This window comes from Peromyscus maniculatus, chromosome 14 (assembly GCF_049852395.1).
Source record: "Peromyscus maniculatus bairdii isolate BWxNUB_F1_BW_parent chromosome 14, HU_Pman_BW_mat_3.1, whole genome shotgun sequence".
In the NCBI taxonomy this organism is placed as follows: Eukaryota; Metazoa; Chordata; class Mammalia; order Rodentia; family Cricetidae; genus Peromyscus; species Peromyscus maniculatus.
In genome coordinates this window covers 69984851-70007076 of record NC_134865.1, presented here as the reverse complement: position 1 = coordinate 70007076, position 22226 = coordinate 69984851, and the positions used below count along the sequence as shown (strand labels likewise).

The 22226-nt window shown below is 42.4% G+C and overlaps 1 protein-coding gene across 23 annotated transcripts in view; it reads right to left on the bottom strand.

Moving 5' to 3' along the window:
• The window catches only part of Zc3h14 (zinc finger CCCH-type containing 14), a 46179-nt gene extending 25991 nt beyond the window's left edge, over positions 1-20188 (bottom strand). For 4 of the 23 annotated variants that reach the window (XM_076551190.1, XM_076551191.1, XM_076551197.1 and 1 more), the window contains exons 1-9: positions 19973-20120; positions 19554-19596; positions 12909-13023; positions 9931-9971; positions 8633-8828; positions 6964-7393; positions 6315-6475; positions 5795-5895; positions 2574-2729 (exon numbers count right to left, since the gene is read on the bottom strand). In XM_076551190.1, coding sequence (XP_076407305.1) covers positions 2574-2729; positions 5795-5895; positions 6315-6475; positions 6964-7393; positions 8633-8828; positions 9931-9971; positions 12909-13023; positions 19554-19596; positions 19973-20008 — 1279 coding nt within the window. In that variant the 5' untranslated portion in view covers positions 20009-20120. Of the gene's footprint in view, positions 1-2573; positions 2730-5794; positions 5896-6314; positions 6476-6963; positions 7394-8632; positions 8829-9930; positions 9972-12908; positions 13024-19553; positions 19597-19972 lie in introns of all 23 variants that reach the window. The other 19 variants (XM_076551187.1, XM_076551188.1, XM_076551186.1 and 16 more) reach the window with 15 other exon arrangements.
• Positions 20189-22226: the final 2038 nt, after the last annotated feature.

The window sequence follows — 22226 nt, the reverse complement described above, 5'->3', positions numbered from 1 at the left end:
ACAGTGAGGTTCAGTTCAGCAACAGACCCTCTTCTTAGAGAACTTCTGATGGACTGTATTGGCAGTCTACGCAGACCGACCACACACACACACACACACACACACACACACACACACACACACACACACACCTCAAAACGAACATAAGCCCAAAAAACACCTCACTACCAGCTGGTTTGTGCACTTCATCTAATCAGGTTCTCTGGTTTTACACAATAGTGTGCATCTCTAAATCTTACGGCTTTAATTTTGTCTCTGTTGTTTTCAAATAAATTCTCAGGTCATACGAACTATATACTATTTCCTGACTATAATTTTTCCTGTTGCAAACACAACATGAAGCTCAACTGATAAATTCTTCTGGCCTCTGTACCTTCTAAGTTGATTATGGGACTAGAGGTTTGATGACTTGGTTCAAATCCTTTGGCAAAAATTAAGTTTCTTCTCAGAAAGCATAAAACTTCAGAGACAATGGCACTAACTCTTCCTCCAATCCCACCCACTGCTCTCACTCACTCACTGAAATGACTGTAGCATAGAGGCTCTCCTCACTTCTTTGCTCTTCTGACAATTTTTTAAGAGTTTTTATTTTATGTGTATGGGTGTCTTGCCTGCATGTATGTGCACCATGTCCAAGTACCTGCAGAGGTGAGAAGAGGGCAGTGGACCACCTGGGACTGGAGTTACAGACGGTTGTAAGCAACCATGTAGGTGCTGGGAATTGAATCTGGGTCTTCTGAAAGAGCAGTCAGTGTTCTGAACCAAGCAATCTCTCCAGCCCCAACTTCCCTCATTTCTTGTATCAGGCGTAGGCAAACACTTTTAGTTTTAGTCTACAAAAAAATCCAATCTACTGCAACTACTCAACTCATATAGTAGTACAAGAGGCCAATCATTTCCTGAATTTCCATTCATAAATTGGTACAACTGGTTTCAATGAAATTTATTTATAAAAACAGTACCAATGACTATTATTTGGTTACCAGTGAAAATTATAGGAAAAACAATATAAATGCTCGATTATTTTATTCATGTTTTTTAAGACAATGTAAACGTATCCTTCAGCCAACCAATTAGTTTCTCTTAGGGTTTTTTTTTTTTTTTGTGCATGCGTGTGTGTGTGTGTGTGTGTGTGTGTGTGTGTGCGCGCGCGCGCGCGCATGTGTGTGTTTGGGAGCAGACTTGTGCCTAGGAATGGATTTGAAAGAGCCCATTTTAAGGCAACTGTCACCCTTATGAAGATGAAATGGTTTTATCTTTGGCCAACAGGAACTCCTAAGATGCTAGTTCCAGAATACCTTTGACATACATCTAGCAATAGCTTTCTCTGCTAGCACAGTACCTAGACACTTTAAAAATCATTTTGACCTTTCCAGAATTGAATGGGGACTAAGCGAAGAAACAAAAAGAATTGAGTGATAATGCATGGAAAAAGATTTCACAGAACCTGGAACAATTCTTAGACTAGTTCAGAAGGAATACAAAACTATGTTCTTAACATATCAGACACCTAAGGCGAGGAGGGTAGGATGGGAGTGGGGCTCGATGATCAGAAAAAAGTAAATTAAAAATACCACAAAACAACAGATTTATTTCTGAGGGGGTGGGGAGAAACCTATAGATTCTGACTTCCGATCTTAATAGAAAAAGTAATAAAACAAACAAGAAACTTCAGTCTCTCCTGGTATAAATGGAAAACATAAGTACAGAAGAAGCAGAGAAGCAAGCACATCCAAAAGATCATTAACACAGCTGTCTAAGATCCAATGATGGCATCAGTACTGGGCAAGAAGGATGGGACAGTGAGGAGACTCACAGTCACATGACAGAGTTGCACTTTGACCTGCAGAGGCTGGGGTGGAAAGAAGAGGTGAGAAAAAGCAGGGGAGGGCGTAAATAAACACAAACAGAGGAGGTCAGCAACCAGCTGGAAGCTGCTGCTTCCAATGTGTCAGGCACCAGGGCAAACCAGGGCCACCAGGACAATAGGAAAAGACCACGACAGGATGCCAGGAGGGACAATTTCAAGGACACATCAGAGTTTAAGTTGGAGGAACAGGAATAGGGACAACAAACAGACGTAAAGAAACACTAGTGAGACAGACGGTTCAGCAGGTAAAGGCAATGGTGCCAAACCAGGGAACTAGAGTTGGAGCGCCAGAACCCACAGGGTGGACAGAGAAAAACCACCCAACAGGATGTAATCTGACCTTTACATGCATGTCCACACACTCACACATTCATTAAATAAATAAAACTAAACAAAAAAGGTGGAACATAGAAATAAATGCATCTTTATGTAGGACTACTCTAACCCTGAGCAAAGTCTTTAATGACTAAGGCTGGGGATACAGTCAAGGCAGTTCACTAACAACCTCTCTACTTTCGAGAACATTACGTTTTCCATCATAAAAATTTTAAAGTTTCTGAAAAGTATCGAGTTCTCTACAAGATCTCATTCTTTGTGTACCCACTTCATTACTTTCTTCATAGTTTAACATTCCACAAAAACTTATTTGAAAATACTTAGTATCCCACAGATAAAGTGCAAGTGATAAATGGTTAACTCTCACCTTGAAGTTTTTCTGTACCATCTCCTTTTGCTTCCTCTTCTTTAACAGGGGGACTTATTCTGGGGGCCCTGCTTTGCCCCTGGACCATTTCTGCTAGCAATTCTTCTTGAGAAGTTCGAGTCCTGGGAGCAACTGGAAGTGTCTGTTTCTGTGGAACTTCACATAAAAAGCAAAAGAAGCAAAACAATACAAGCACAGTTACTCCTTCAGAACTTCACAGTTAACAACACGTATTAAATACAAATGCCACCCTTGGGTTCAGAATAGCCAGTGTTCAAAACAAAACAACACATATTAAATACAAATGCAATCTTTCGGGTTCAGAATAGTTATGGTGTTTTTTGTTCAAAACCAAAACAAAACAACAAAAAAAACACTACAGTTTTTCTTATACTCTTCCCAGGAAAGACATTTGACTTCCTTGCTTTACTTGTACACAAGCAACATCTAAAGCTTGAATGTCAGCACTCAGGAGGTTGAGGCAATGGGACTGCAATGAGTTCTGGACAAGACTGGACTACACCGTGAAAGCTGGTTTCAAAAACCCAAAACAAACCAACAAAAACTATGTCATGATACAATTTAAAATGTATGTAGTCATTTTAAACCAGATGCAGTGATATGCTCTTACAGTGATTTCAGACCATAACATAAACAGGCAAATAAAGAATGTTTCAATGCTATTTTTTAAAAATTCTTTTGTGACAAGGTCTCACTGTAGACCAGGCTGGTCTCAAATTCACTATTAAGTTGAAAATAACCTTAATCTTTTGCCTCTATTTCCCCAGTGCTAGGATTACAGGTATGTACAATCAAGTTTAATGTTAGTTCTTGAAATGTGGGACTCTCCAGCTACTTTTTCAATTTTCTTTAGAATTATGTGTTTTGCCCACGAATATGTATGTGTACCCATGAGCACAGGTATGGTGCCTGTGGAGGTCAGAAGAGAGTGTTGGATCCCTGGGAACTGGAATTATGGATGGTTCTGAGCAACCAAACAGGTCCTGGGACTGAACTCAGGTCCTCTCAACTCCAGTGCTCTCAACTGCCGAGCCATCTCGATAGCCCAATACTGGAGAGACACTGTCAAGAGCGCCGGCTGTGGTCTAGGAGAAACTGGTCAGCATAAACGGATGTTATAAACTAAACTTGCTTGGGAAGTAAGTTGCACAAAGGAGCTCAAGGAGCAGTGCCAACATAACTCAAAACTCAGTAGTAACCAAACTTGTTAGAAACTGCAGAAAGGATGATTGTACTCCTGGAACATAATGAAAATTTAGGTTTGCTGAGAAAATGTTTCTGCTACAATTTGTTCACTAAGCACCTGATGTGGTGGCACATAGCCTTAATCCCAGCACTTGGGAGGCAGAGACAGGCAGATCACTGTTGAGTTCCAGGCCAGATTGGTCTACATAGTGAGTTCTAGGACAGTCAGAGCTAAACAGTAAGAATCTGTTTCAAACAAAACAAACAAAAACAACTTCCCCAAAAAAGATTTGTTCACTAATATGCTGCAAGTCTATTTCCAAAACAAAAGAAACAAGTCTTACTTTACAACCTGTGCTTAGGCCCATCCCATCTCAGAGAACAGGTCTCTAAAGGCAGTTCTAACAGGAAAGCACTGAGTAATGAGTGACAGTCCTCATCAAGTTCCAGTCTGCCATCAAGTCCTAGTTCTCTTTCCAGGAAAAGCTTAATTCTGTCATGGGGAAGGACGACCCTCAGTAAGTAGTACAGGGGAATGGGACACACACAACACTGGTGTACCTAAGTAACTGTGACAATGTTTTTGCTGTGTAAATGTCCTATTTGTCCAAATGGCCAGACTCATAGTCTCCTGTCTAAATTGTTCTAAGTGTGACTTGGAGGGACCTGATGAGATTTCAGGATGGCAGTACATAAGCCTAAGGCATAGCTATAAAGCTGGTAAAATGTTCTATTTATGGCTGGTACCCTTTTGTGCATTAGCCAGAACCAATAAAGATTTCCTTTATTAATCTCTGGGTATTTGGAATGGTTTCTCAGTGGGAAGGAATATTAATTCTGTAACAGCTGCTCTTTCAGAGGAGGACTAGGGTTTGATTCCCAGCACCCACATGGTAGCTCACAACCATCAGTAACTAATTCTAGGGGATCCAATGTTCTTTTCTGGACTCTATGCAAGCAAAACACTCATAAACATGAAAAATAAAGGGTAAAAGCAAGGAATTTCAAGGTCATGGAAATGCTTTAAATTCTTACTCTAAGCAATTATCATTGCTGTATTAGAAGAGTGAATTTTTGTAAAGGCAAAGCGTTAGAGCAGGTGTTGGCCTTCACCTGATCATCCCGATTTCTACTTCATGTTGTATGCTCAAGGTTAAGTAGGGATGAGGAGAAGCAGAAGGTAGGTCAGTACCAAGAACTGTTTACTGTCATGTGACAAAGGGCAAGTAGAAGAATGCTATAAACACGTCTATCAAATTCATATAAAAACTTGAATTTCAGAGCTGGCAATTGCTATCAGCTTAGTCCCACAAAATTTTCCACTAGCTCCAGGTGAACAAGTCCAGAATGCACAGCAGGACAGAACTCACCACCACTTGCATTTTAGAGTAAGTTTTCTTGTAAGAAAGTTTTGTTATTAAAAACTTCACACCTCAATATCTGACATCAAATGATTTTAGAGCTTCAATTCTAATTAGGGTAAGAATGTAACAATTCTCTGCCTTACAGTCTATTACCAAGTTCCATCAAGGGAAAAGAGACTGGTCTATACATATAATAGTTTTAAACAAATTTCTTGCTTTGGTCTGGGGATGTGGTTCAGTGGAACAGGACTTTCCAAGCATATGAGTTCAATCTGCTGCATGGCCAAAAACTAAATACAAAATTTCTCTAGCTTCAGCAACTTGTTATTACCCAACTGTGTTCTTTTCTACATAAGTACATACATAATATTGAACTAAAAAAACTAATATGAATGTCACACATTTTTCATAATTCCCTTTATAATTCATGAGTATTATTTTATGCATATGAGAATCAGTTTACTCTGCTCAAGGAACTCCGAAGAGAGTTTTTCATCTGAAAAAAGTGCTGAAATCTTTTAAACCCATTCTTCTAGAAGTTCATTCTGGTCTTTGCAGCTAGCAGGACTCTTTACTTCACACATCAAGATAAGCATACTCAGTTCAATGAAGCCATCTCTTACCCGGAAAAACATACTACATTGAAATTACCTGCAGAATAGTTAGTTGTTTTTGTTACAGACTCTTGAGCTTCAGAGATAGCCTTCAAAATTAGATTCTTGTTAGCTTGTTTAGAAGGTGGAAGAGAAGGTCTAAAAGAGTTTTAAGAAAAGGTATTTTTATAATATTTTAAATTTCAGTTCTTTACATGTTAACCATCTATTATGCTGTTACTACATAGCCTTAGCAGTTACAGTTTTTAGAACAAGTCAATTAGACTGGAATTCTACAGTTTTTTTTTTAAAAAAAATGACTCTGTATTAACATTTCCCCCCTCATTCATTTCCAGTCTTTGCAATTCTCTCCAAATTTAAGCAAGTCATTTTCCATGAATAGGTGTATCTCTCAAAACCCAAGTGATGCTGTAGGACAGCTTAGTGCCAGGGCACTCATCTAGCATTAGTACGCACAGGCCCCAGGTTTCTTCCCCAGCACTGCCAAAGAAACAATCCATCACAATCTCCAGCCATGTCAAGTAGTTCAAGATTAATTTGCGGCTGTGGTCACGTACCTCCTCTCAGGCTTTGCTGGCACCGACACGCTGCTGGACAAGCTTCCTACCCGGGAGCCGTAGTCCTCATCTTCCTCCTCCTCTTCTCCATCATGACTGAACCTTTTTACTTTTACAACGGAACTTACCACAGGCAACTTTCTCTTCCGAAAGTTTTCATCCTACAATGAGATACATTTAAGCTTACCTTGCATTGAAAACAAAGTTCTATCACAGAAATACTTGTCTTCATTTTAGGATGATCTTAAGATGATCATTTAAGCTGATCTTAAGATCCAAAAGGGCTGGATTTCTTGTAAAACAGATGAAAATACCTTCTCAAATAGTTAACTCAAAAGAACTTTAAATTTATTTTGTAACAGTTGCACACAGCACTGTTAGAAAAACTATTCAAAACAAGTTATTTGGCTGCTTAAATTTAAAATTGACACATCTGCATAGATACCAAAAAGAAAAGGGCAAAACTAACTCAAACTGCTAAAATCACAAAGCACATGTACATGACATAAAATCCCTACAGAGCCGCCAGTCCGAAAGGACACTATTTTAAATAAACATGAATATGTTTACTTAGGTTACATCTGGAATCAGCAACTGTCAGTCTCTAGTCCAGTAAGCCAGAATCAATCTAGATAAAATCTACACCAACCTCAATACTCATCTTATCCAAGCTGTTTCTGAAGAAGGGGCTGTAAGTGTCGTCTATGCTGCTAAGCACTTCCGGTTCGCACAGACGTCCTGCTTCGTAGACCTGGCTGCTCTGTACCTCCAGCTGCTTGGCAGCGTGAGCACTGCTTTGCTGCTGCTGAAGTTGCAGCCTGTTTAAATGGGTACCAGTGTCTGCATTTCTACTTGCAGGTGGTCGGTAAATTTCAATAGAAGGGCGAGAAGAACCATATGTAAGTGTCACTGTAGGTTTTTTCTGAGATAAGGGATTCTCCTGCACAAAATTGAGGTCTTCATCAATGAGATCATCTGGTTCTGGCTTGATATCAATCACATCTTCAGAGGGTGCTGGCTCCCTCAGAGGTTTCACTGTTGACATTAGCCGGGTTGAAGTTCCATCATCATAAGAATGTCTATTAAAACAAAATAAAAGCATTACAACAAAACTAAAGCATTATCCTCAAAGCTTCAAAGAATGTTTACTCAAAAAACTTTTTATGAGAAAGTATGGATACTTTTTAATATTAAAAACTATTTCTAAATCATATTCATTCTGTAATTTTTTTCCTCTTCTTTTGAGCCAGGCTCTTACTATTTAGCTCTGGCTGGCTTGAGACCCTTCCACCAGCCTCTACCTGCCAGGTGCTGGGATTAAAGGTCTGCACCAGGGCTGGAGGTATGGTTCAGGGATTCTGAGAACTGGCCACTCTTCCAGATCCAGGTTTGATTCTCAGCACCCACACTGCAACTAACAGCTATGTGTAACTCCAGGTGCAGAGGTTCTAAAGCTCTCTAAAGGACTCCATGGGTGCTATAAGCGCATGGTACACAGACACACATACAGGCAAAACACCATACATATCTAATAAAAAAAAAAATTTAATGCTTATACCACCATACCTAGCCCTCATACTTTAAACTTTTATTTACTACATTTAAAATAAAAAATCATATTCTGGTCACCATTAATTTATTCAAAAACTTGCTTGCAGTCTGTTAGGGGCTGGGGAAATGGCCAGAGCACTAGCTGGTCTTCCAGAGAACCTGGGTTCCATTCCCAGCACCCACACTGGCTTACAACCATCTGTAACTCCTGTGCAAAGGGATCCAATGCCTTCTCCTGACCTCTAGAGGCACCAGGCATGTACAGGATTCACAGACATACATGCAGGCAAAACACCTATGCACATAAAAATAAAATAAAAATGAAATAATGAACCTGGAATGTCCCATACACACTCAAGTGTTAAATACTAGATCCCTAGTTCACTACACTACTTTAGAGGCTATAAATCCTTTTAGGAGGTGGGGCCCAATTGGCCAACATAGTTCATTAGTGTCTAGGAACAGACTTTTGCTGTTCTGGTCTAGTTTTCTTTGCTCCCTGGTCCACTATAGTGCTAGGAATTTCTTTCTTATGCTTTTGTTTCCCCAAACTCTATCATGCTTCCATGGCTGTGATGAACTGAGAGCCTTCTGAACTCTGAGCCAAATACAAGATGTCACATCAGGTATTTTCTAATAGCAACAAATGACAAGAAAATTAACTAATCCATGATCACCTCACTATTTCCAAAAACTGCTGAAAATGGGAACTAACTTAAGTGTCGCATCCCCACGCCTCTCTGGCCATAGCAGAGACTGGACTTTACCTGACATTAGTGGATTTCTGCTCCTGCGAACTTGCAGAAACTCTGGAATCTCTTTTCTCAGGCCTAGAGCTAGAAACGGCAAGGGGAGGGACTGCAGCTTCGTGCCTTCGCTCATCTCCCCGACTAAAGCTGCTCTTGTTTGAAGGCACGGTACTATCAAAGATGCTGGTGTCTGCAGACTTTAGACTAGAGGGCTCTGGAAAGAAAATGCATGACCCTGGTCATCTTTTTCTTAGCTCTCCTCCCTCTCATCAGCAATTCAAAACCAATACATTTAATAGAGAAAAGATTTTTTTAAATTAGTAACTCAAAGTGTTCCTTTTTCAGTTTTTGTTTGTTTGTTGTTTTTGTTTTGTTTTGTTTGAGATAGGGTTTCTCTGTGTAATAACTCTGGCTGTCCTGGAACTTGCTCTGTAGACCAGGCTGGCCTTGAACTTAAGAGAGCCACCTGCCTCTGCCTCCTGAGTGCTGGGATTAAAGGTGTGCCCCACCACTGCTTAGCTAAAGTTTTCTTTTTTCAAACAAAAACAGGTCTTATGAAGTCCAGGCTGACTATATATACCACCAGGGATGACTTTGAACTTCCCATCCGCCTGCCTCCACTTCTGCAGCGTTAGGGATTCTAGGCATGTACCACCATGCCTCCCTCATTGTTTCAGTGCTCGGGACTGAACTCAGAGCTTCTTGCATGCTAGGCAGGCAATCTACCAGTTGAGCTACATCTCTCGTTCCTCGAAGGTGGTAGTTTGAAAAGTAGCTGGCGTTTATCAAGAGATTTTAAGCACTAGGAGATAAAAAGCACCTGAAAATGTGGGCACGGGATTCTTAAAGGAGAACTGTCTCAACAATATAAATAATATTTATTATTACTACTAATAATAAATAACAATTTATTATTATTATTTTCCAAGAGTATCCACATTTTAAATACTAGGATATTTGTGTATTCTCATTTCATTCCACATTACTTTTAGTCACTAAGTAGCATTCCTGTACATCATTTAGTTTATCTGATTTATTAGGTAACTCTAGATCACTTTCAATTATAAAGCAGTGAGGTATCTCTAAGGTTAAAGTTGGTGTACATATATAATGACTTCCTCAGATACACGGCACTGTCTGGCCCATCACTGTCAAATCACAGTAAACATACTGTGATGTTTTTACAGTTCAAATGAACCATTCCTCTTAAAGTGCCTGATGTTCTTCCAAGAGCAGCATAAATGACTTCAGAAAGGAAAGGATCACACGTTTAACAAGCAGAAGTTTCAAAAAGCTCTCAATTTTACAAATCTTACCAGTTGTAACAGAGCGAAGTTTATCTAATACACCATGGAGCCTAAAAAAAAAGGAAAACAAAACCTCCCTTAATAAAAATTTTATTTCAATTGCCACTGTAAATCTGATATTTATATCCAGATTAGTTCTTTTAAAGGCATTTAATACTACTGAACTGAACTTTCCAATTACACATTAGTTTTTCTCTAGAGGCCTTACAATAGAAGTGGGGAGACAGCTTAGCAGCAGAGCAGCTCAAGTCCTGGAAATGTAACCCAGAGCCTCATGCACACTATTCATGTACTCTAATATTACTGATCGGCACCCACAGCTCTCTTTTTACTTTCTGAGACCAGGTCTAAGTTGCTTGAACCTCCTACCTCAGTCTCCCAGGTAGCTAGGATTACATGGTGTCAACAGATCCAGAACAGAATGTTAAGAGCACACACAAGGCCCTGGGTACAACCCCCAGCACCCAAGAAAAAAGACAAAGACATCATTTGACAAGTCTTGATTTAAATAAAAAAAGTTACCTTACTTTCTAAGGACTAAAGACCAATACAGCTAATAGTAAAACAACCAAGTATCCCAAACATAGAATACTGCTTGTCACAACTGTTTTACCTGTGTGTGTGTGTGTGTGTGTGTGTGTGTGTGTGTGTGTGTGTGTGTATGTTTCTTTCTGCCCTCCTCCCTCGCACTCTCCACAGGGTTAAACCAAGGACCATGCTCCACTAAGCACATGTTCTACCACTGAGCTATAAATACTCTAATCCAGTGGTTAATATTTAAATTATTTACATGGTTTCTTGGACAATGTAATTCTGAGAGGTAAAAAAAAAAAAAGTTAATAAATATGCTATCCCATTTTATTGCAACTATTATTTAAAACCTTGCTTTGACATAGCCTATCTTAACCGTTTTTTATAGAAAGCATGTTGGCACAGCAATCCTTCCAAAATCCTCTCACAAACACCAGAAGTTTCCTATTGTTTCATTTAGACTCCATTCACGTACTAGTTTCCTCATGGACACAATTATTTCAGGATTTAAAAAAAAAAAATAGGATAAGAAAAAAAAAAAGACCTTAGTGTAAAGCTATAAAACTGACAGCAAAAATGAAATACAAAAAAAACACCACAGCAGGGCTGGGAGTCCTGAAGGTGATTCCCAGAGCCCACGTAAAAGCTGGGTGTTGGAAACCACCAGCACTTGTAAGGCAGAACCAGGGGTCTCTGGGACAAACCGTCCAGGTGGACTAAAAGTAACTGGCGAGCTCTGGGTTCAGTGAGAGACCCTGCCTCAGTAAATAGTGATCCAGTGAGACACCCAACGTCAAATTCAGGCCTACAAATATAAACACACACACACACACACATCCCCATGCGCACATCCACGTGTATCTACATATGCAAACATGCATACACACACAAGCAAACAACCAATTAAAAATCAGGACAGTCTGTTGAACACTAGGGAACTGATGAAAGTAGCAAAGAGAAAACACAATTCCTCGAACGAGGACATGGTATGAAACTGTATTTGCAGCAAGATGGGAAACTGATTTTGATTTTAAATTCACACTGAGTTAACACTATATTAGTTTACGAAATCTGTCTTAAGCAGTCCATTAAGTCATCTGAAAAAGAACCTACAACAGTCTTCCAGCTTAGATAAGCTGGACTGAACACTCCAAGTGATCTAAAGGTTTAACCAAAGGTCAGGTCACAATAATGCTTATGAAGCAAAACAAGTTCTTGAACTACTCATGACTTCTGGAGAGATGCGTCAGTGGTTAAGAGCACTGCTTGCTCTTCCAGAGGTCCTGAGTTCAATTCCCAGCAACCACATGGTAGCTCACAACCATCCCCCAATGAGATCTGGTGCCCTCTTCTGGCCTGCAGGCATACATGCAGACAGAACACTGACTACATAATAAATAAATCTTTTTTAAAAAGTATTACAATCATAGTATAATTTCCTCAGTCAAAAACACCATGACCATTTGAGAACAAACTATATTAAGCAGAGTACATAGCCATAATGAAGCAGTGTGTTAACTGTAAGGATCAGGGTGATCTTAATAATGTGCTCCAAAACTGTGCACTATAAAGCAGAAAATTCTGCACAGATTTTCAAAGACATGTCATCCTAAGAGCCATAAGGCCTACAGCTGCCCAAACTACTGTGAAGCCATTCTTCCTCAAGAATCAAGAGGTGAACAGGCCCATCTCCCATCATGCCTCCTACTCAACTGAAGCAGACTAAGTGCTCCCTCAGCTGTGCTCCATCCTCAGCTTTCAGTGGTCCTTTTACAAGTATTTCCCACCTGTCAGGAGACAAGCACTCATTATCCTTTCTAATCCTCACTCTGCGTTAAGCCTGATAACTGAAGCTGGCCTTCTTAAACCGAATTTCATGCTCATTCTCAACTAAGGGCACATGTGATTTGATATAGGGTAGTTCAAATCATGAGGATTTTATGTGAAAAAATAAAGTTGCTTATTTGAAAGTTGGCTGAGATGTTTGTCAAATGGGGACATGCATGTCAGGAAAAGAAAAAAGCTTAAAACAAAAACAAAAGAAAAAGGTTTTCCCCATAAAAGTCAAAAACAAGCCTAGCTCAAACTATGGAGTTCCCTGTTTCTAAGTGGTTGTGCTGGGGGGTGGGGAGTGGTGAGGGGGAAAGAGAGGATGGGGAGGTGAGAGGAAGGGATGATGAAGTGTAGGAGGCAGCAATGGCTAATAAATACATCAAGGGCTCCTATGGTGCAGGCCTATCTGCAAGCTCTCTGATGTAGCAGCTAAGCTGTCCTCACAAGTACAGACAGCAGGTGACTTCCTATTCCCACTCACAGAGGGGAAAACCTCCAGAGGCTTGTGCTGCACAGTTCAGAGCGCCTCTCCACAGTGAAGCTCTCAAGACCGCAGAGAAGTTCCTTCTGGACACAATACCAATTCTGACTTTGCTCTGAGGCACAGATATTCAGAAACATACCATACGGTGAATCGAATTGTGTTGTTCCCTAGAAACAGGGACAGGTCCTCTGTCATTTGGTCCTGACTTTTCTTGTTGGCCACCATCACCATAATGTAATCAGGAAGTTCTTCATCTATTTAAAAGGAAAAGTATACCAAACTTTTAAATGTTTCCTCAATATTTGATTTTGCTCAAAATCAATGTCCTTAAAAACCTCACTCTAACGTAGGATGGACAAGAAAGCTCAGCTTCCAATTCTCCCCTTTATCCCACAATTATTTCCATTATTAGAAGACCAGGAATTGGGGGGGAAAAAGTGGCATTTCTAGTCATAAAACTAGGTATCCTGGGTCACAGAATCAATTGGGAGAATGTACTGGTTTTTGTAAGAAATCCTTTCAATGCTCATCAACTTCAGACACTTCTGGAAGGTACAGATACGTCCCCAACAATTGTGTTCTGTTTAGTTTTCTGTACTTGTTTCACTAGACCAAAGTCTCATAAAGGTAGGCTTCAATTACCCCATGTACTAAACTTCTACCAACAGCACATACACTAAACTACACAGCACCCTACAGTATATACAATGCCGGGAGTTGAACTGTTGTTAATACCAAAGGGAGGAAAAAAAGTTCAAAGGCAACTCAACTTCTTTAATCCACCAGTGGCAACCCTACCTAATGACTGCAGGAAAAAGCCCAAGAGCAATAAGGAAGTAAAGTCATTGTGAGGAAATCGAATTTCTTTTTGAAAAAAAAAAAAAAAAATAGGTGTTCTGGCTGTCCCACCCCATATATATGGCCCATGAGAGGGTCTTAAAACTCATGATCTTTTTCCCTCTGCCTTCTCAAATACTGAGATGACTGACATACACCTCCACAAACAGCTTCAAACATGTCTTTATTACAATTTCCTTAGTAACTAAAATACTCATAATTTCCACATAAACAGAAAGGTCCATCTGCCAGACACTTGTTTCAAAGGAAAACAAGTAGGTGCTGAAGAGATGGCTCAGCTGTTGAGGCACTAGCTGCTCTTCTAGAGGACCCAGGTTCAATTCCCAGCACCCCATGGCAGCTCACAACTGTCTGTAACTCCACTTTCAGGGCATCCTACACCCTCACATAGACATACATGCAGGCAAAACACCAATGCATATAAAGTAATAAGTAAATAAACCATTTTTTAAAAAAAGAAAAGAAAAACATCCAAACTCCAGTATAGAAGCAGGATAAAAGAGAAGGTAGTATTTTATGGGAACATGCAATAAGGGAGGAAATATAAATAAAAAGTGGCCAATCTTTCTGTGTTGTGAATGTATCAAAAAAAGCCCTATTGTAATAAATAAGCTAATCTTTATGTATATGAAATATCTATGATCCAACACTACTGACTCAGACAGTGTAAACAGGTAAGACTGCTAGAGATACTTGGGCAGACAGCTATTTTTCTTTCCTAGTGCCAATGAAATTACTTTGCCCGTATCAATCTGTACTTTTTAAAATTTCATGGGATCAGTGGTTGTCTCGGTATAAAATGGGAACAAGGAAAAGTGTTAGAACCAGTTACAAAGCCAAAGGAGCTACTGGAAATTTGGGAAGGGAAGAGGACTTAATGAGTCTATTCATTCTTTTTTTTTTCCCCCCTAAAAGTGGTGCTAGGATTCAATCATGGGCTCTTGTGCAGTGTTAGGTAGTCTCCAATGAACTATACCCAGTCCAGTAGATTTATCATATTGATGAGTGATGATTTTAAGATATATACTTATCAAGACATGGCAAATATACAAATACATACACTTGAAGTACGTGCAACTTAAACTATCAATTATTTCTCAGCAAAGCCTTTAGAATTCATGTTTTCTGAGTAGACAATGCAATGGAAATTAAGAATCTAATGCAAAATTAGCATGTGACCATAAAATATTCTTCCACAGTCCAGACAGACCTCTAAAATACATCTTAAATTAGCATACTGGGGACAGAAGACAGCAGTCAAAGCTGGGAAAGTACACAGAAGCTCTCACCTCTAGGGTGCAAATGAAAACTGAACAGTTCATCCAGTCGGAGAGGGAAGAGGGATCTATGAGCAAGGGGCATCAAGATCATGATGGGGAAACCTACAGACACAACCAAACCAAACTAGTGGGGACTCGTGAACTTTAGACCAACAGCCGTGGAGCCTGCATTGGAATGGACTAGACACTGCATAATCGAGACAGTTGTGTAGCTTGATGTGCTTAAGAGGCCCCTTTTTTATCAGGATCCATGCCTGGTGCATGAGCTGGCGTTTTGGAGCCCATTACCTACGGTGGGACACCTTGAACAACCTTGATGCGGGGAGAGGGGCTTGGACCTGCCTCAACTGAATGTACCAGGATCTGCTGACTCCTCATGGGAGGCTTTACCTTTTCAGAAGAGGGGGTGGGGGATGAGAGGAGGGAAGAGAGGGGAAATCTGTGATTGGTATGTAAAATGAATAATAAAATTTTAAAAAAGAAAAAAAAAAAAAACCTGGACTGTCACTGCTGCACAAATGACCTGTTCCATGTAAGCATAGAGGAAACCTTTTCTGCTTGCTTTAAAGAATGGTGGCTCTTCTTTGTACCCCACCCAATACTTTGAAAAATAAATACTCAAATAATTACTGAACAACTGTTTTTATAACCTTCCAGAGCTCTGAGACTCTTTTTAGGTCTAAAGAAATATGAGAAGCTGGGACGAGTAGTGGGATATGACTGTAACCCCAGCACCTAGGAAACTGAATCAGGAGGATCAGTTTGAGGCTGGCACAAGCTGTATCATGGGTGGCAAGCCAGCCTGAGCTACACAGTCTGAGATCCTACCTCAAAGAAAACAAAAGCCACCCTGTTCTGGACAGTGAGGTATATACATCTACAAATAATATGGTAACTAACTGCAAACATAAAAAAGACCTTGTTTTATTTCAAAGAATTGGAAGATGACTTCTGTTAACTGACAGATATAAACACCAGGCTCTCTGCTAGAACCCATCATGAAACTGCTTTAAGGAATTTCCAATTCTGAAGTTATAATAGTGTTAGAGTTTATGGGGTGCTAGGTTCAAGAAAGGAGGAAGGAGGGAAGGCGGGACCACCCATGCTTCCCTTAAGTCGTTTTTATACAGTTAACACAACAGAAGCACAAAGGACCCCCAACCCGGAGCCCCGACCCTCACTCTGCTATTGGTAGGCCTAGTGCAGCGCTCTCCCAGAGCAATGCTGCCGCTCCAATTCAGCAGTATTTCAGAAACAAATGCAACTGTAAGGTCTTGTTTTAAAAAACTACAACAAGCCGGGCGGTGGTGGCGCACGCCTTTAATCCCAGCACTCGGGAGGCAGAGCCAGGCGGATCGCTGTGAGTTCGAGGCCAGCCTGGGCTACCAAGTGAGCTCCAGGAAAGGCGCAAAACTACGCAGAGAAACCCTGTCTCGAAAAACCAAAAAAAAAAAAAAAAAACTACAACAAGTGGTTTGGAATTTCTGATAAGTGACAGCAATGAACTGATCTCAGTGAACAGGCGCTTGTGCCTCCCACCACCATTTACTAACAGTTCCACATGTGCAGCAAATTCCTCACAGCTGGCCCCATTACACGTTCAATGAGAAAAACAAGGAACCTAAGAAGATCCAGGTCCACCTTCATCTTTCATACCCACGGGGAGTCTTACAACAATCTGGAAACAAACCTGAAATCCAACAATCAATTGGAATTCATAAACTACTCATTCTTAGCCTGTTCAGTCTCAGGGTCCTTCTCTGGCTGATGTGAATTGTATCTACTAATATTAACCATATGAATTTAAGATGGAGAATTTTTAAAGGATATAATTATTAATATATCAATTATATGCTAGTAGCTCAATTATATTAATAGTTTTTTGAGAAACAAAAAGCATAATAGCTCTAAGGACGGCCTTACCTTCTACTTCCATAAATCTCTTTTGTATCTGGTATAAAAGATAAATGAATTCTAATCTCTGTTTCTTGCATCTAATCTGTGGTCAAGCTGTTTAACGTTGGTGAATGTCAAGAAAATCTAGTCCTACTAAGATGTACTTCAAGTATTTTAATAACCTTTCTTAGATCTCATGGATACCCTTCTGTGACACCACACTAAAACTCAAGTGACAATTTATTAGCAATATAGAATCTAATACACCACCAATTACCTCTTTGTACTGTTACAAGAAAATCCACCTATACATCCTTTAACTTTTGCATAATTCAGTAACGTGTAGTGGTCACTTGGAAATACTAGGTCATTGAGCTGGTGAACCAAGGACATGCTGATACATTTCATTATATGATGCCACACTGTTAGTACCTCCGTAATTTCACCACAAAATCTTTCAGTTCACAGAGGTCAAAGTTTAATTTTCATTTAAGGTTCAGCTTGTCATTGGCAATAAAAACAACTGGCTTTTTTCATGCCTATTGAATACCTAAGTGCACAAAACCAGTTTATCACTTCTTAGAAGGTAAAAAAGCTTCCACTTCTGTGATAAAACACTGTGACCAAAAGGTACTTGGTGAGTAGAGTGTTTATTTCATCTTACAGCTTACGGTCTATCATCCAGGGATGTCAGGGCAGGAACTCAAGGCAGGAACCTGTGCTGTGGGATATCTTTCTGTATGCTGTGAATATGTGTTGCTGATTGGTTGATAAATAAAGCTTCATTGGCCTATGGCAGGGCAGGATGGAGCCAGGTGGGAAAATCCAAGAGAGATAGAGGAGAAAGGAGAGTGGGGGAGACGTCAAACTGCCGTCCAAGGAACAGCATGTAATGGAACACAGGTAAAGCCACGGAACACGTGGGATACACAAATTAATAGAAATGGGTAAGTTTAAGATGAAAGAGCTAGCTAGCAAGAAGCCTGCCATAGGCCATAGAGTTGGTAATTAATATAAGCTCCTGAGTGATTATTTTATAAGCGGCTGCGGGGACACAGGAAAGCTTCCAGCTATAAACCTGGAGGCAGGAGCTGATGCAGAAGCCATGCAGGAGTGCTGCTTCCTGGCTTGCTCTGCCAGCTTTCTTTCTTTTAAGTTTTCTTTCTGAGACAGGGTTTCTTTGTAACCCTGGCTGTCCTGGAACTCACTCTGGAGCCCTGGCTGGCCTCTAACTCACAGAGATCCATTTCCCTCTGCCTCCCAAGCGCTGGGATTAAAGGTGAGAGCTAGTATTAAAGGCATGTGCCACCAACGCCTGGCTTTCTGCCTGCTTTTCTTTAAAGCACCCAGGATCACCAGACCAGGGGTGACACCACCCACAGTAAACTGGGCCCTCCCACACAAATCAAGAAAATGCCCCACAGCCTTGTCCACAAGCCAATCTGGTAGTGGCATTTTCTCAACCGAGTGCTCCTCTTTCTGAATGACTCTAGCTTGTGTCAAGATGACATGCCAGCACAAGTGACAATCTTAGTTCAAAATCACTAATGCCTTTTCCCAAAACAGTCACATCAGCTCAGTGTACCACTGCTTTCCAAGCACTTCTATGTCCTCACAATCAAAATACTAAAAAGACGGCTGTCCTGGAACTCACTCTGTAGATCAGGCTAGCATCGAACTCAGAGATCTGCCTGCCTCTGCCTCTGCCTCCCTCTTGAGTGCTGGGATTAAAGTTCTGTGCCACCACCTCCCAGCTGCGAAGCCAGTTTTAAAAACATTATATTAACTATTTCACTGATAACATTCTAAATGGAGCTGGCTTTGTTTTTTTGTTTTTTGTTTTAATACAAGAAGAAATTTGACTAAGAGTTCTAGGAAAATCTGGTGTGACTACCTTTTAAACTTAGTTTTCTGGCTGGGCGGTGGTGGGGCACGCCTTTCGAAACCCTGTCTCGAAAAAAACCAAAAACAAAACAAAACAAAAAAAAACCCTTAGTTTTCTGACCACTGCTTTCATATAATCCAAATGTAAACATTGTCCAAAACCAAGCCTAACTAGTATGAAAACAATTTTGACTCCACAGGTCAGTATGGGTCTCAGACACCTAAGCTACCATGATTGACACTTGAAGTTACCAGCTGTGAAGTCAGACCAGGCCTCTTCCCACAACCCTGCTCAAGTATCCAAAGCCTTTGTTTCTATTTGTACAACTGGGGACGTTATCACTTACATTTAGTGGTGGTTTTTATTGTATATACGTAATAGCTAAACACCGCCTAGCCCAAAGTAAACACTCGTTTTAAGAAAAGAGCTGTCAGGTTCGAGTAGGAAGAACATAAAAAAATAAAAATTAAAAAAAAAAATCTGAAACATAAAACTCACTGAACCAGCTCTGTGGCAAATGCCAGAAGCATCACACGTTCATATTTAAAATGATAGATCTGAAATTAAAGGTCAGGACGAAACAGAACAAGATTCAGACAAACATCATGGGTTGAAAAACGACAGCCTCGGCCGAAGCAAAAGCTAGACTATTTCAAAATTAACGCTTTGGACAGGACATGGGGTATGGGGTATGGCTCTGGAGGCTGCTATAGACGGATCAATGAAACCGAGGGTCGAGGAAACCAGGGGACTATTCGACTTCAAGGCAGACCACCCTACGAGCTTTGGGCAGACTCACAGAGACACGTCCAGTCGGCTGCAAGCCCTCCAAGTACATTTAGGCGAATGACAAGAAGCAACTTACCCACGTAAGCTCCTAATTCTTGCAATTTCCCCTTAATGGCACTCTGAGGAGGGGGGGGAGAGAGAGAGAGAGAAACAAACACAGCAAAGGTGCCTGTGAAAACCGCGCCGGTCACGGAGCGACCCCCGGCTCCCCGCCCCGGGAGGTGGAGGAAGGGACGCCCGACCCCCCCCCCCCCGACTCCCGCTCCCCCCACCCCCCGCCCGGCGCTCCCCACAGCCACCGCCCCGGGGGGCTCCCACAAGGCCCGCGGAGGTCCCCCGAGCCGCCGAGCCGCGCCTGCGCCCTGTCAAGAGGCGGCCCGCGCCCGAGGGGCCGCGGCAGGCCGGGCCCAGCCGCCCCGTTACTCCTGGCAACCGCCTGCCCGCCAGGCCCAGCGCCCTCCCGCCCGCCCGCCCGCCCGCCGACGCGGGCCTCACCCGGATCTTGCGGCTGATCTCGGTGCCGATTTCCATGGCTCAGCGGCGGGCGGCCGGGTCAGCACTGCGCGGCGCTTCGGTTACCTGGAGCCCGCCGCGGGCTGCCACCCTGCAGCCTGCCCGCCCCCCGCCCACGCCGGGCCGCGCCGCCGCGGCCGCCGCTCCGCCTCCGACCGTGCGCGCTGCGTGTCCCCGCCCCTGCTGGCGCCCCCGTGCAAGTGGGAGCCAGCGCGCATGCGCCTGCGCACACGCATGCGCTCCAAGGTCCCTAGCGGGTCCGGGGGAACCTGTGCCTCTGGCGCCCTCTGCTGGCGGCCGCCCAGAGGGCAATGGCGTGCAGGTAACCTGGTGTGTCGCCTCACCCTTCCTGAACCAGGGGACCTGGATGAAAATCTCCTTTCATCCCTTTCATGGTTTCTCACTTAACGGGTTTGAGTCTCCAACAGGTTATAAGGATGAAGTAGTGTATCGCTCAAACAGCATGGGTCTGAGTTCAAATCTAACCTCAAGTATCAATATGGGGTTGATGCAGATCGTTAACTCTTGAAGTTTTCATTTTCTTCCAGGAAAAAGGGATTATTTTCTAGAAGATGTACTGTCGTTCCACTTGGTGAAGTGGAGGGGCCACATCAAGAGCATCCGCAGAACCCATCCATCATGCCCTTACTTTAATTTTAGAGGGTTTGGTTTGGTTTGGTTTGGTTTTTGGTTTTTCGAGACGGAGTTTCTCTGTGTAGCCGGAACAGTCTTGGAACTCTCTCTCTTGACCAAGCTAGCCTTGAACTCAGAGTTCCTCCTGCATTCTGCCTCCCGGATGTGCTGGACCACCACCGCTGGCTACTTTAATTCTAAACATCCTTGCTCTCCTGTCTTTGTTTCTGCCTTTTTTTCTCCCATCTCACCAGTGTACTTGACCCAAGATGAATCCTCCTCCTGTCCTTCCTCTCTGAATCAGCCAGCTACAGGTAGCAAGAGGAGAGGTAAGTGGCGCCCTCTCGTGTTACAAGTGAGCGGCAAGTGGCGCCCTCTCGTGTTAGAGTTGGTGTGCAGGCTTGGGATACTGGGACTCTCAGCCGTACATGAGCTAGAGCTCCTTGGGTCTAGAGTTGCAGCTCTTAGTCATACCTGGGGTTGACCTACAGGTCCTAAGTATTGGGATTCCTCAGGCCTTGGTGGCAGCCAGTGTTACAGCAAGTTGCTTGACACTCTTGGCCCTGGAGACCTGGCAAGTCTCTCAAATTCTTCTTGTGACCAGGGCCTGCAGGTTCTCTGGTACTTCATCACTGCGGCTCTTCACCTCCTGCATCTGCTGCCTTCTGCCTCCCTCACCCTGGCCATTCTCGAACTGCTCCGTCACTCTTCTATCTGCTGCCTCTGTTTCCGTCCACACAACTGAAAGTGGGTGAGAAAAGAGCACTTGAGAGAAGTCCCTTGTTAGGTCTGCTGTTGTGGCCCTCAGAGGAACGCACAGCAGGGGGTCTCCCAGGCCAGAGCAGCCTGCTTCTGTAGCTCAAAATGGGATGTGTGGCTTCATCACAGCTTTTTTGTTTTGGCCAAGCCCAGCCTTAGGTTGGGCTGATCACAGCTTTGCCTCTTAGCCCCAATCACAGCCATCCCTCTGCTAGCCCACAAGGAGAAGTGCTTGCTCTCTGGCCTAGGAAGACATAATTGCAGGTTCGTTTGAAGTTCTTCAAGGCTCAGGATCGCAAAGTATCAGGTACAAAATATTTCAAACAGCCTTCGCTGGAGCCGAGCAGTCAGAGTTGGGACGGTCATACCTGCAATCTTTGCATAGTTGTTTCAGGGTGTCCCTGGAATGCTTAGGACTGTTGCTGCAGGTGTAAGAGTAGTCCGGCTGGTTGTTCAGGGCGTCCCGGGCAGCAAGGGACCGTTCAGTAGCTGCTGATGGGTGTCAGGTTGTCCAATTCCTAGCATCTTTGCTGGTTTATACGAAAATGAGCGTCGGAAAGGGTGCTCACATAACACACGGAAAGAGCTCATCACCCAGAGTGACTCCAGCAGATTGAAAAGTTCTTTAGCATACAGCTTGCCTGCTTGTGGTCAAGTAGGTCCATCTCTCACTTATCTCGTGTTATCATTTCCACGCTAATAATGACGGACTCTTCCATTTACCTTGTGCTCTCACCTGAAAACCCACTCCCAAATTCTAGGTAACTGTGTCCATTTTATTTTCTTCTAAATTCAGCCTTTTGAGTGCAAAGCCATCTTTACCATCTCCAAGTCAAATGTCTTT